Raw genomic sequence first — 14,679 nt, forward strand, 5'->3', positions numbered from 1 at the left:
GTATAATTGGTAAAACAAAACAACAAAAATAAAAAACGTTGCCAATTTTGTAGGCTTCTTTCTGTAGGCTGCTGCTTTCCTGATGCTCTCCACTTTATGAAGTTCCATATATTAATTGTTGGTCTTATTGCCTATGCTATTGATATCCTATTCAGAAAGGCCTTTCCTGTGCCAATGAGGTCAAGCTTATACCCCACATTTTCTTCTATCATATTCAAGGTATCCGGCCTTTATGTTGAGGTTAGTGATCCATTTGGACCTGGGTTATATGCAGGGTGATATGAATCTTCTATTCTCATGTTTCTATATTCAGCCATCCAGTTTGACCAACACCATTTGTTGAAGATGCTATCTGTTCTCCAGTGTATATTTATTGATCTCTCTGTCAAAAATCAGGTGTCCGTAGATGTATGGAATTATGTCTAGGCCTTTAATTTTATTTCCTATCTTTTCTTTTTTTTTTTTTTTTTTTTTGGTTTTTCAAGACAGGGTTTCTCTGTGTAACCTGCCTGTGCTTTGTAGACCAGGCTGGCCTCGAACTCACAGTGACCCACCTGCCTCTGCCTCCCGAGTGCTGGGATTAAAGGCGTGTGCCACCATGGCCAGCTTTCAATTTTATTTCATTGATTAACATGTCTGTTTTTATGTCAATACCATGATGCTTTTATTATTATAGATATATAATACAACTTGAAATCTGGCATGGGGATTTCTCCAGCAGTTCTTTGTTGTTGTTGTTGTTTTGTTGTTTTGGGGTTTTGTTTTTTGTTTTTTGTTTTTCAAGACAGGGTTTCTCTTTGTACCGTTGGCTGTCCTGGACTCACTTGTAGACCAGGCTGGCCTTGAACTCACAAAGATCCACCTTCCTCTGCCTCCCAAGTGCTGGATTTAAGGCGTGAGTCACCACACCTGGCTTCCAGCAGTTCTTTTATTATTCAGAATTGTTTTAGCTATCCTGAGGTGTTTGTTTGTTTTCATATGAAGTTAAAGATTTTTTTTCAATTTCTGTGAAGAATTGTGTTAAAATTTTGAGGATTTATTTATTTATTTATTTTATGTATATGAGTACACTGTCTTCTTGCACACCAGAAGAGGGCATCAGATCACATTATAGATGGTTGTAAGCCACCATGTGGTTGCTGGGAATTGAACTCAGGACCTCTGGAAGAGCAGCCAGTGCTCTTAACCTCTGAGCCATCTCTCCTGCTCATATGTTAGAATTTTGATAAGGATTGCATTTAATCTGTAGGTTGCTTTTGGTAAGGTGGCCATGTTCATAATATTTATCCTACTGACCCTCTAGCGTGGGAGATCTTTCCATCTTCTGGTGACTTCAGTTTATTTCTTCAGTGTCCTAATGCTTTTATTGTACACGTTTTTTACTTCCTTAGTTAGAATTATTCCTTGATGTTTGTGGGGGGGGTATTGTAAAAAATACTGTTTCCTTAATTTCTTTCTCAGTATGTTTGTAATTTGTATACAGGAAGACTACTGATTATTGTGTGTTAATTTTGTATCCTTCTACTTTGTGGAAAGTGTTTATTAGAAGTAGAAGTTTCTTGATAGAACCATTAAGGTCTTTCATGTATAGGCCTTTCATACGATCTGCAAATAAAGATATTTTGACTTCTTCCTTTCCTATTTGCATTCTCTTGATCTCCTTCATTTGTCTTATCGATCTAGCTAAGACTTTAAGTAGGTATGGAATGAATGGTAAACCTTGTCTTGTTCCTGATTTGAGTGGAAATGCTTTGAGGTTTTTCCATTTAGGTTGAGGTTAACTGTGTGAGCTTGCTCTAAATTGCCTTTATTGTGTCAAGTACTTTTATCATGAAGAGATACTGGATTTCATCAAAGGTGTTTTATGCATCTAATGAGATGATCATATAGTTTTTGCCTTTCAGTCTACTTATGTCATGGATTGTGTTTATTGATTTGTGTATGTTAAGCCATCCCTGCATCTATTGGATGAAGCTTACTTTTTCATGGTGAATAATCTTTGTGTTGTGTTCTTGAATTCTTTTCCAAATTTTGAGTGGGTTTTCTTTTGGTTTTTGGTTTTTTGAGACAAATTTCTCTGTGTAGCCCTGGCTGTCCTGGACTCACTTTGTAGACCAGGATGGCCTTGAAATCACAGAGATCCACCCACTTCTGCCTCCCCAAGTGCTGGGATTAAATGTGTGTGCCACCATGCCAGGCTACTGTTTGCAAGTATTTTAATTGAGAATTTCTGCATCTCTGTTCATAAGGGATATTGTTCTAAAATTTTCCTTTTGGTGGAGTCTTTGTGTAATTTTTGGGATCAAGGTAATACTGACATCATACAATTAATAAGGAAATGTTCCTTCAGTTTCTATTTTGCAGAATAAATTTGACTGGCGTTAATTATTCTTTAAAGATTTACCAGAATTCTGCACTGAATCCATCTGGCTTGGGCTTTGTTGGTTTTGGGGGGTCGGGGGAGGGAGAGTTTTACTGACTGCTTTTATTTCACTAAGGTTATGGATCTGTGTAAATTGCATACTTCGACAGGCATGGTGGTGCATGCCTTTAATCCAAGCACTAGGGAGGCAGAGGCAGGCAGATCTCTGTGAGTTCAAGGCCAGCCTGGTCTATAAAGTGAGTCCAGGACAGCCAGGGCTACACAGAGAAACCCTGTCTCAAAAACCCAATAAATAAATAAATAAATAAATATTGCATACTTCATCTTGATTTAACTTTGATAGGTCATATATCAAGAAATCCATCCATTTATTTTAGGTTTTCTTTTTCTTTTTTCTTTTTTTAATTTTTTTAAAAATTTTGGTTTGGTTTTGGGTTTTTGTTTTGGTAGGGGGGTTGTTTTTGTTTTTTGTTTGTTTGGGTTTTGGTTTTATTTTTGTTTATTTATTTATTTTTGTTTTTCGAGACAGAATTTCTCTTTGTAGCCTTGGCTGTCCTGGACTCGCTTTGTAGACCAGGCTGGCCTCAAACTCACAGCGATCTTGGTTTGTTTGTTTGTTTGTTTGTTTTCGAGACGGTTTCTCTGTGTATCCCTGGATGTCCTGGACTATACACCAGGCTGTCCTGGAATGCACAGTGATCCTGCCTCTGCCTCGAGTGCTGGGATTAAAGGCATGCACCACCATGCCTGGCTTCGAGACACATTTCTCATCTGTTCTGAATGCTTCTTGGTGATGCCAAATCCCACCAGGAATAACACGAAAGGAAACCAATACGCCAAAGGAACATCTGTCCTCCCGCGTTTATTGCAGCTATCCCTAGAGCAGCCAGGAAGCTGAACCAACACACAGTATGCAGCCACTGGCCAGGGCATAAACAGAGCCGATTGTTACACAGTGTTGTCTCTCGTTCAGCCTTGAAGATAAAGTTACGTCGTCCGAGGCAATATGGAGGGACCTGGAGGGCACTATTTTAAGTAAGAAGCTAGGCACGGCCCGCCAAACTGCCATGGTAGGAACAGAAAGGAAAAACAAAACAAACAAAACAGAAGCAAGGTCACATCTTTCATCACCCGTCCCCAAAGATTAAACAAGCTGTTACCAGGAGGGAAGGCTGTTCTGTTCGGGTCAGGTGGCTTATCAGACCCCCTGTCCCGAGGGGGAGATGGTTTCCTGCATAACCAGGTGGAGGAGGTGGTTCTGCTCAGCACTCAGCAGCGGCCACATCTCCACCTGCAGCTTCTTGATGCCTTCCGTGTCCTTTTCGTGGGCAGCCATGACCAGGGACTGCAACAGCAGAAACAGCTCCTCCGGAAGCTGGCCGCCGCTGTCCTGGCCGTGACCGTCGAAGGCCTCCCAGGAGTACTTCTCTAGGGTCTGGGCGTGCTCCGGGAGCAGTTTGGCCGGCGGCGGTTGCAGGAGCAGCAGCAGCAGCACCCGGGACACCTCGCACCGGACAAGGACGTCCGCGAAGGCGCCCAGTGTGCCAGGAGAGGGCGCGGCAGAGCCTGGGGCGTGGTCCGGGAGCAGCGGGAGGGGCAGGGTCGCGGCGGAGGTGGGTCTCGGCTGCGGTCCTAGCAGCGGGGGCTGGGGGCCTGAAGGCGGCGGCGGCGGCGGCAGCTCGGGGTGCTGCACCGGGTGGTATCAGGGGCAGGTGCAGCTGCGCAGCGCGCTGAAAGTGACCGGCCGCGGCAGCTGGTTCTCTCTCTCCTCTGTTGCTCCTAGATGGAACTTTCTGGTTTTGCTTTATCTTCTTCCTGTAAGCAGTTTTTTTTAAAGGTTGGACAAATGACTGAACAAATAGAAAAGTTATGAGTGGATATGAAGGGGTTTGAAAAAACAAAAAGTGGATAAAATATGAAAACCGACACTCAATTCTCTCCTTTTGAAAAGAAATGCAGAGTTGGCCGAGCAACTAGAGAGTTTAGGGGTAAAGGTTGAAGCTGCTGGTAAATTTAGAAAATAAGTGTTCAGACCAGGTGACTAAATGGGAGATCCCCTGTGGAGAGCCGGGGTGGGGGTGGGAAGAGGAGCGGGGGGGGGGAGGGGGGAGGAGGACAGAAGGCCTGCAGAGAAAAGAGGAACTGTGGGCAGGAGCATGTCTGAGACAAGCTGCAGACCTTAGTCAAGATAGGCTCCTGGGAAGGATATGAGAGGGACTCTAGTGGAGACTCCTAGTAGCAAGGGCCATAGAAACTGAACTAGAGGGCTGGAGAGATGGCTCAGAAGTTAAGAGCACTGGCTGCTCTTCCAAAGGTCTTGAGTTCAATTCCCTGCAACCACATGGCGGCTCACAGCCATCTATAGTGAGATCTGGTGCCCTCTTCTGGTGTGCAGGTGTACACATAGGCAGAACACTATACATAATAAACACATTTTTTTTAAAAAAAAAAATGAAACTGAACAGGACACCCTCTAACTAGACAAGTCTCCTAGTAGAGGGAGGGGAACATCAACACACCCCAAAACCCACCCTGCCTACAAGATGTACAGGGATAAAGATAGACCAGATAGAGCAGAGATAAAGAGAATGTCCAACCAGTGCCTGGCCCAACCCAGGATCTACTCCATGGGAGAGAGCCAACCCCTGACTCAGCTATGCTTGCAGACAGGCATCAAGCACAGTTGTCCTCTGAGAGGATCCACCCAACAGCACTTCAAACAGATGCTGAGACTCACAAGCAAACTTTGGGTGTTTTGTGTAGGGAGTCTTGCAAAAAAGTGGGGGAAAGAAGAATAGGACCTGGAGGTGACAGGAGCTCCACAAGAAGCCCAACAGAGCCAACTAACTAGGGCCCAGAGGGTCTTGCTGAGACTGAAGCACCAACTAAAGACCGTGCATGGACTCGACCTAGGCCCCATACACAAATGTAACCTATGGGCAGCTCAGGTTTCATGTGGGTCCTCTAGTAAGGAGAGTGGGGCCTTTCTCTGACATGGACTCTGTTGCCTGATTTTTTATCACTTCTCCATAGTGAGACTGCATTGCTAGGCCACAGAGTAAGAGGATGTGGTCAGTCCTGATGTGACTAGATGAGTTGGAGTGGATTAGAAGTGGGGCTTCCCTTTTCTGAGAAATAGAGGAGGGGGAGGAGGGGGAAGGAAGATGGGACTGGGAGGTGAGGAGGGATGGGGCTTACAACCAGGATGTAAAGTAAATAAATAATTTTTTAAGTCAAAAAGAATAGGAGTTCCCTGCTGTGGCTGACCCACCCTGCTCCAAGCACTTTCACTGCCTAGTGTTCAGAGCACCTGCCTGCAACAGGCAGAGGGGAGGAATAGGAAGTTGTACATGGCCAAAGAGCTGATCTTGAGCCAGGTGAGGAGTTGCATGGAGCTACAGATGCCATTAGCCTTCCCAGTCTTTGTGCAACACAGGCCTGATAATTATGATGAGAAGACTTATTCCCCAAGACTGGAAGGGATTGGTGTCAGCTGTGCTAGAAGCTGATTAGCAGTTACAATGGTTATCATGACAGAGGCATGAAGCCACAAAAATAGAACAACAAAATATAGCAAGGGGGATAAATGATGTTAAAGACCAACTGCTTGGTGAAGGACTTTATGCTGATCTACAAAAACAAATCCAATCTGACGATGTCATAATTGAACAATGTCGTGTTGCAGCTTTATAGAGCTTAGGATATGTTGGAGTTGCTGGGGGAAAAATTCACCTCACTTACTAAGGTAATGCAAGGCCCTATGGAAGCCTTTACCAACTTATTACGAAGATCAGGTTTGGCTGTAAATGGAGGCATATTAATATGCCCAGATTGCAAGGGCCACAGAAACCACCAGAAGTCCGAAGTCATATACAAAAACAAAGAGCCTTTATTCTGCAGAGATCCAGTGTACTGGAGTCCTCGCCTAGTTTTTCTCTCTGTTATCTTGGCTGTCCTGGACTCGCTTTGTACACCAGGCTCACTTTGAACTCACAGCAATCCACCTGCCTCTGCCTCCCGAATGCTGGGATTACAGGTAAGCACCACCACTCCTGGTGGGTTCTTTTGTTTCAATGTTAAGTACTAATAATTCTCAGATCATGTATTAATACTTCATACAATAATAAATATTAAGGATTAAAGAGGCTGTGGAGTTCAGAGGTACCATCTTAGTTCTTACACTCAAAATGGAGTAGCTCAGGCTAAGACTGTTGCTTTGTCAGTTTGAATAATTTAAGACTGAGCAAGCCAGCTTTTAATCCTCTCTACCATAGCACCTCAATATCACCATACTCACTATCAGTCCTCCAACACATGAACCCTTAAGAAAAAATTCATCCAAACCATAGCTAGATGTTACTAGGGGTGTCAATGTAAATTTCCCTTCCAAAGCTCTTGGGTAGATAGGGTTAATGTCAGAGGTACACATGAGTGGGATAGTCTGCTTCTGAGTGTATAGCCAGGACTAAAGGCAGCAGGCCAATATCAAACAGCTATACTTGGTTTGGTGCTTCTGTAGTGTTTCTTAACCTCCTATGTCCATTCCAAGATGTCCATACATGTCTGCTAAATCTTGTTCCTGTGAAATGATAACTAAGTATCCCTTATTTCACCAGTTTACTGACGTAACTAGTCAAACACCGCCTTTCTGGTTGCTCTCAGGTGACACTATAAACTGGAGTTACAAAGTACTTATGGCTTCCTCAACTTTTATGAAGGACCCAAGGTAGAAAACCACTTCATTTGACCCAGATCACACTGAACTACCATGTTACAATCTTCCTCTTGGTACTTAAAAAAAATCTTTATGTATATCACACTAACATGTATCTAGTAAGCATGTTTCCTTTGAATTTATTGACACTGTTGAAAAATGACAGAGGCAAAATTAGAAGGAAAATGTAAATAGAACAGCTTTCTTTATGCTTTGTATTTACTTTCCACATATTTTTATAATCCCTTCTAATAGGTCTTCTTTGGCAATGTGGATTCATCTGGGATTAAACATAATAGTTTTAATCCTCCAATTATTGCTCGGTATATCCGTTTGCACCCCACTCATTCTAGTATCCGCAGTGCTCTTCGTATGGAGTTGATGGGCTGCGATTTAAACAGTAAGTGCCAAGTTATCCCATATTATTTCGTTTTAGTTAACTGCGAGAAGATTTTTTTGGGGGGGGGTTTCAAGACAGGGTCTCTCTGTGTAGCCTTGGCTGTCCTGGACTCCCTTTGTAGGCCAGGCTGGCCTAGAACTCATCTGCCTCCTGAGTGTGAGAAGATATTTGTATCACAGAATATAGAACTGTCAGTGATAAAACCATCACAGTCCTGAAACAAACAAAAAGAAACCAGGAGTTTCATTTGTTTGTTTGTTTGTTTGTTTTTCAAGACAGGGTCGTTCTCTGTAACAGCCCTAGCTGTCCTGGACTCGCTTTGTAGACCAGGCTGGCCTGAAACTCACAGTGATCCTCCTGCCTCTGCCTCCCGAGTGCTGGGATTAAAGGCGTGCGCCACCTTGCCAGGCTGTAAAAATAGGAGTTTCTTACTGCAGTTAGACTAAGTACAGGGTTCTCCTGAAGCAGTCATCTTTTATACTTCTATCAACAAGGAAAATTAAAATCAAGCAGAACTAGGTAGAACTAATCAGAAAATCTGGGCATTTTAGCAATAACAGAACTTGTGTAAAAATTGATGCCTGAAAATTATCATGATGACAATATCTCTAGAGGATCAAAGGCAGCACAGTAAAACCTAACCTACAGCCTACTCATGTGACATTATGCTTTCATTTCTTTGAGGTTGCAGCATGCCACTGGGAATGGAGAGTAAAGTAATATCAGATACACAAATTACTGCCTCATCCTACTTCTCCAATATGTTTGCCACTTGGTTTCCTTCACAAGCTCGACTTCACCTCCAGGGAAGGACTAATGCCTGGCGACCTAAGGTAAGAGTAACATATTTACCACTTAACTAATAAAAATAGAGACTAGAGCCTGGGAAAATAGGCCCTTGTCCTTGCTTTTTCTTTTTCTCTTTCTCTCTCTTTCTTTATTATTATTATTATTATTATTATTATTATTATTATTATTATTTTCTTTTTCTGGATTTTCAATGCAGGGGATTTTTTAAAGTAGCCTGGGCTGCCCTGGACTTGCTTTGTAGACCAGGTTGGCCTTGAACTCACAGAGATCTGCCTGCCTCTGCCTCCCTGAGTGCTGGGATTAAAGGTGTATGACACCATGGCAGCCCTTGTTTTTTCATAGGTATACCTGTTCACTGTTCCTAAGAAGAATGTTTAGGGAACTCAACAATGCTCCACAGGCATTCAGTTGATGTACCATGTGATTTTATACAGCATTCACTGGAAGAAGAAATAATCCTTCATGAACTACCTAGAAGAAGGATCTCCATATCCACTACTAGGCTAATATCTGTGAAATCATCACAATATCTCAAGTCCAATCCAGAGATAGTGAGATGGTTTCACAGGTAAAGGTACTTGCCACCAAACTGATGACCTAAGTTCAATCCTTGGGATTCACATAGGAGAGGGAGAGAGCCATCTTCTTCATGTTGTCCTCAGACCCCTACACAGGTTCTATGGCCATGAATGTGTATATGTGCATGTGCACAGCCAGAGAGGGGGGGAGGGAGGAAGGGAGGGAGGGAGAGAGAGGGAGAGGAAGAGAGAGAAATAAGTAAATATAATTTTAAAAACTTAAAGTTTAGAGTATTACTATTTTAAATGAAATGGTTTGCCTACTACATTGCCAGGCTTTATGTTCTAGTAGATATGGTTCCTAGATTCATTCAGCACTTATTGGGAGCCTATTAAGTGCATGGCCTGATGAGATTAAAAAAAAGGATTTATGAAAAATTTAGCCCTTAGGATTCTTAATACAATAAAGAAGGCAGACAAACCATTATGTACAGTGATGAGTGCTGTAGTATGGCAAAAAAAAAAAAAAAAGATAGTTGTGGATTTCTGAGAGCAAATAGTGACAAAGGAGATTTTATTCAAATATCTCTTCCTCAGGTGAATGATCCGAAAGAATGGTTGCAAGTGGACTTACAAAAGACAATGAAAGTCACTGGAATAATAACCCAGGGAGTGAAATCTCTTTTTACCAGCATGTTTGTGAAAGAGTTCCTTATTTCCAGCAGTCAAGACGGCCATCACTGGACTCAAATTTTATACAATGGCAAAGTAAAGGTATGTTCTCATAAGAAAGGTACAGTTTTTTTAAAAAGATACAGTATGATGATTCAAACCTGTAATCCTTCCACTCAGTTCAAGGCCAAGTTGAACTACAGAGAGAGACCCCTGCCTTAAAAAAACACCTGTCTTAGATCTCGACATTTAGCGATAAAACCAGATTGATTTGTGACCACCCTCTCAGGATAAAATTTACTAAGTGCCTACATTAATAGAACACTGTGAATGACATTGCGAGAGAACACAGTAACCCCAAGCAAGGCAGTAAAATTCCAAGAGAAAAAAAGTACAGTCAAAAGTTGTTTCTCGTGGAAGTGCAAATCATACAGGATGAAGGTGAGACTCAAAGCTAAAGACAGAGGGTTGCAAGTTTTTGTTGTTGTTGTTGTTGCTGTTTTTTTTTTTTGACAAATGCTTAATGATGCTCTTATGCTCACCAAAAAGACTAAACTTCCAAACCTTATTGACTTTAACTTTAGTGGTCCATATATTCCTCAGTCTTGATCTAGATTTTTCTAGATAATTCAACAGAGTAGACCAATTATAAGCATTACACAAGGTCTTAGTATGCCATAAGTAATAGGAATAGCAATGGTTTACATCACCTGTGATATTTTGTAATATTTTTTAAACCAAGAATTAACCATGCTGGGGTATGTCAGCTTTTCATTACTATAACAACCACCTGAGATAACCTACTTATAATGATGGGCTGATCATTTATTTAGAACATATGACAACAGCATAAATATCATAATGGAGGTAAATATAAGGAATTCTAAAATCATATTTTTGTCTTGGGGGTAAAATATATTAAACCTTGATAATTTAATGAATGTTGTATTTTTCAGAATTAATTTGATGCATGTTGTATTTTTCAGAATATCCAGTCAGTAATAGAATAGGTTATAAACCCCCACGGTTATAACACTCCCAAAATGGCATAAGAAAAAATATAAAGAGGATAAACTCAACAAATATAAATAAAAACAAGCACATGGAGACAATGAAGGTCAAAATAAGCAGGAAAAATAGCACAATTAGATGTAAGATTTTCCTGGAATGGTGGTACATACCTTTAATCACAGTACTTAGAAGCAGAAGCAGGTAAATTTGTGTCAGTTCAAGGCCAGCCTAATCCACATAGTGAGTTCCAGGCTAGCAAGGTTACAGAGTAAGACCCTATTCTCAGGGCTAGTAAGGTTCCCAAAATTAAGGTGTAATACTTGGATTGGCTGTTGTAGAGGCAAGAACCTGGTATCTCTAAAAAGTAAAGAGGTAATGATGAAGAAGAGGAAATGTGTGGGGGTTACAAAGCATGGAGTTTAGGGTTACATGTATAAGAGGGATAGCCACAATAAGGGATTGTTTCAGGGGAGCGCAAAGAAAGCAAGAGGTTACATTAAGGTACCCATTGTTACTTTCATAGGTGCAGAGAAGTCTTGGGGAGTCATTTAGAATACTCTAAATGGAGATCTCATACAGCTTGGACTGCAGGGTGGATTCAAATCATCTAATAACCTCAAGTGTACTGTCTATAGGGGTGGCCAGTACTTCCTCGAGGAATCCAAAACTTGCCACTCCTCTTTGAGAGGAACTAAACCCTGCCATATAGATGTCAATTTGTTTCATAAAGCCTTAGGCCCATTTTTCATCCCAGAGATCCCAGATGATAAAGGTGACCATACATTGTGCCAGCCCACAGCAGAGTTGTTGAGGCCATATGTTCTATCCTAAGAACGATGGTTCTTACACCTCCAATTTGGACATCCATCCCAGGAGGGGTCATCCGTGCACATTGGTTTTGTTTGGTCTTGGAGAAGACAAAGGTATTTAGTATTATTATGGCAAATGAGGCTGGATTTATTATTACCAAAGTTAGAGAAACAGCTGCCTGGGGATCAAAAGTCATAGGAATCTCTAAGCAGTAACCTGAAGTCAGGCAGAAGAAGGAACCCAGGAGTTCATTACTTTGGATAGCAAATATCTGAAACTTCCATGCTTGTTGTGCTGCTTAGGAGGCCAGGAAGAAAAAGAAGACTCCCACCTAGTCCATCAGGAGAGGAGGAAAAAAGAGTCCATATCAGGTGTCCATGGGGATAGAAAAGAAGTGAGAGAATTTAAGTTTTAGGGGCCCTGCTGACTGATAGGAAAACTTATCAGAAAAGGGATCCAGAGCCATTTGAGTTGTGGCAAGTGGATCCAAGTTGCAACTCCTTCAACCTTACCAGTCATTGGTGTGGTGAGGATGGCCCATCCTATATGGGTTGAGGACTGTGAGCAAGAGGCTTTTTTCAATAACCCATTTCCTGGTAAAATGGTTTGGGTGAAAGGGTCAGTAGAAGGCTGAGGAAGGATGTGATCAGCATGTTCTTGAAAAAGGTATCTTAAGAGAGTGAGAGAAAGTAGTCTTAAAGTGAGGCTGGTTCTAGAGGAGGTAAATTTCCTAGAAGAAAACATTAACTCAAATGGGCTGAGAAAGGAGGGTGCTCAAGGCATGGCCTGAATTTGAGTGAGGGCTGGAGGTAGGATTTGAGGCCAAAGAAAGTAAAGCTCAGAAAACAGTTTTTATAGATGAGTCTTAGTAGGCCTATTAGCCTTTCTAACTTTCTCAAGGACTAGGGTATCACTGTACCTTTAAGGCCCATAAGACTAACTCAGTGACTTTAGAGATGAGTGTCAGGCCATTATCCAACTGTATGTATATAGAAATTCCAAATCTGAAGTGGAAACAGACCACTTGCACAGTCTCAGCCATAGTAGGGAAATCTACCTATCCTGAGAAAGTATCTACAATAGTAAGAAGATATTTCTGTTTCTTGTTAGGAGGTATATGTATGGAATCTATCTGCCAGCCTTCCCTGGAGGATTACCCCAAAACTTATGTGGGTTGAAGGAAGGAGGGAGTTAGAAGGCCCCCTGTGGGGAGATTTGAATGCAGATGGAGCATCCCTGAGTTAAGCCTTAAGGAGGGCAGAAAGACTGAGATGGAAGAATAAAGATTGGGGAAAGTGGTAGATATATCAAGACCCATTGTGAAAGGGCTTGTGAATAACTGTCTGGAAAGGCTTTGCATGAGTGTCAGAGAGACAGTACTTGTTCTGTAGAAAGAGCCAACCCTGAGTGCTCATAGCAGGCTCCCATAGCCTGGAGGGCCTACCATTGGGAGTTAGAGTAGGTAGGAGTTAGACTTGAGGAGCTAAGAGGAGCCTAGAGGAAGGAAGGTAAGGATGTTACTTGGCCTCGTTAGCAGGCTTCTCAGTGAGAACATTTCCCAAAGCTATATCATTAAAAGGAGCTCAGTAACCTCAACAGTGAATAACAGCCACCTGCTTGGGAAAATAAGAGGCTTCTAGAAGCTTTAGGATTAGAAGCCCTTCTGCCAAATGGAGGCATTGTGGTGTAGGATGTGGAATTGCATATTTAGAATCTGTGTATATGTTAATGGTTTTATCTCATGCTAAAGTAAGGGCCCTAGTGAGGGCTATGAGCTCTGCCTTCTGAGAAGTAGTGCCTGGCGATAAAGAGACACACTCTACAAATTGTCAGAGGGTTTCAAGTAGGTCTAGGCAAAAGTGAGTGAGGGTAGTGGCCTTGTAAAGGAGTGTAGCAGGGTTAAGATGAGGGCAGGAATCAAGTGAGATATGAGGATTTTCTATGAGAGTAATGTGAAAAATGGAACTAGAAGGGAACAAGTAGATAGTGTCTTGTGTGTGACAGGAGACCCTTGAGCTGCTGTGGTGAGAGGACAAAGAACAACTGAAGGTGAGCTTAGAAGCCTTCTGGGCCAATAGGGAGGCTGTTACTACTGCCACTAGGCAATATTGCTATACCCTGTTATATCTAGATATTTGGAAATATAGAAAACAGGGGCAAAGGTGGATCCCCTCATTCATCCCAAAATCCCATAGTCATTCTCCATTATTTCAGAAGTACATTGGCTAATGGGTTGGTCAAAGTCAGGAGAGCCAGAGCCTGTAGAAGCACTTCTAAGAAACAAGAAAACAGGTGTGACTGGCTTAGTAGAATCTGGAGGCTCAGTTAAGGGCCCTTCTCTGCTTCATATATGGGGTGAACAAGAAGAGCAAAATTGGGAATCTAGGTTCTGAGGTACCTTGCCAGGCCAAAGAAGGAGAGGCTCTTTTATTTGGTAGCCAAGTTGAATAGTTATCCATATAGAAATTACTTTCACATGAGCTAAGGAAAGCAAATGAGACTATAATGTCTGCTTTTACTATAAAAACAATAGGTCAAGACATACTAAAGAAAGCAGAAAGGAAAGAGTTGCCTTTGCTATACATCAACTTTAAAGAGCACAGCTTAGAGAGAGTTGAGGAAGAGAGAAGACTTAAGCTCAGGCCATAGACTTGCAACCTAATTGCTGCCCTGGCAGTAAAATCTGCTGCTGAGTAATACCTCACACATCCTACCACCAGGAGAATACACATCTTCTAAGATACTAGAACTGAGTTAGGGCAGCATCAGAGAGACTAATTTCACCCTGCTTTGAATCCCCTTTCCCAACCTCTGGTGACAGATAGGGAGCAAGACTCCACATGTTGAGGAGCAGGGTATGAAAGCTAGCACAGCTTTTGACTGCCTTGAAGCTTAGTTTCAGACCCCCTGTGATGAAACCCAAGACTGAAGATGCTATATGAAGGCCAGAATTTTCAAATGGAGCTTATGGTCTGGTTCCAGTAGCAGTAGCAGTAGTGGGATGGACTTGAACTTCAGCCTAAAAGTGATACAGCAAGTGATATAGGCTAAGACTGTCCTTGACACTGTATAGGTTATTGACACTGTTAGAATCTAAGGAGCCACCCAACTTAATATCTCCTTTGTGACCAAAGTATTACCTTTACCAATAGTACGCCAATGTTGATCAGCATTGTAGAACAAGACCTCATTTGCTGTGAGTAGGACAGGGTAAAAAGAACAGTACTTTGCCTAGAACAGGCTGGTGAAACCTAACACTAGGCAGGTCCTAAAGACTCTACCCACCTCCCCCCCAAAAAAGCCAGGCATGGTGGCGCACGCCTTTCATCCCAGCACTTTGAGAGGCAGAGGCAGGTGAATC

General features: G+C 42.2%; 2 protein-coding genes across 7 annotated transcripts in view; one reads left to right on the top strand and one right to left on the bottom strand.

The window, feature by feature from the left end:
* The window catches only part of F8 (coagulation factor VIII), a 100,054-nt gene that overhangs the window by 75,982 nt on the left and 9,393 nt on the right, over positions 1–14,679 (top strand). For all 6 annotated transcript variants that reach the window (XM_084790935.1, XM_084790932.1, XM_084790931.1 and 3 more), the window contains 3 exons: positions 7,353–7,497; positions 8,182–8,330; positions 9,423–9,599. In XM_084790935.1, the coding sequence (XP_084647061.1) occupies positions 7,353–7,497; positions 8,182–8,330; positions 9,423–9,599 (471 nt within the window). The remainder of the gene's footprint in view (positions 1–7,352; positions 7,498–8,181; positions 8,331–9,422; positions 9,600–14,679) is intronic.
* On the bottom strand, positions 3,230–4,082 carry LOC311601467 (40-kDa huntingtin-associated protein-like; the record flags this gene model as incomplete). Its single annotated transcript, XM_084788917.1, has 1 exon — positions 3,230–4,082. A coding segment is annotated over one exon (501 nt), but the record flags the coding sequence as incomplete, so codon positions are not given.

The sequence above is a fragment of the Acomys minous genome, assembly GCF_964271855.1.
Source record: "Acomys minous genome assembly, chromosome: 7".
Classification (NCBI taxonomy): domain Eukaryota; kingdom Metazoa; phylum Chordata; class Mammalia; order Rodentia; family Muridae; genus Acomys; species Acomys minous.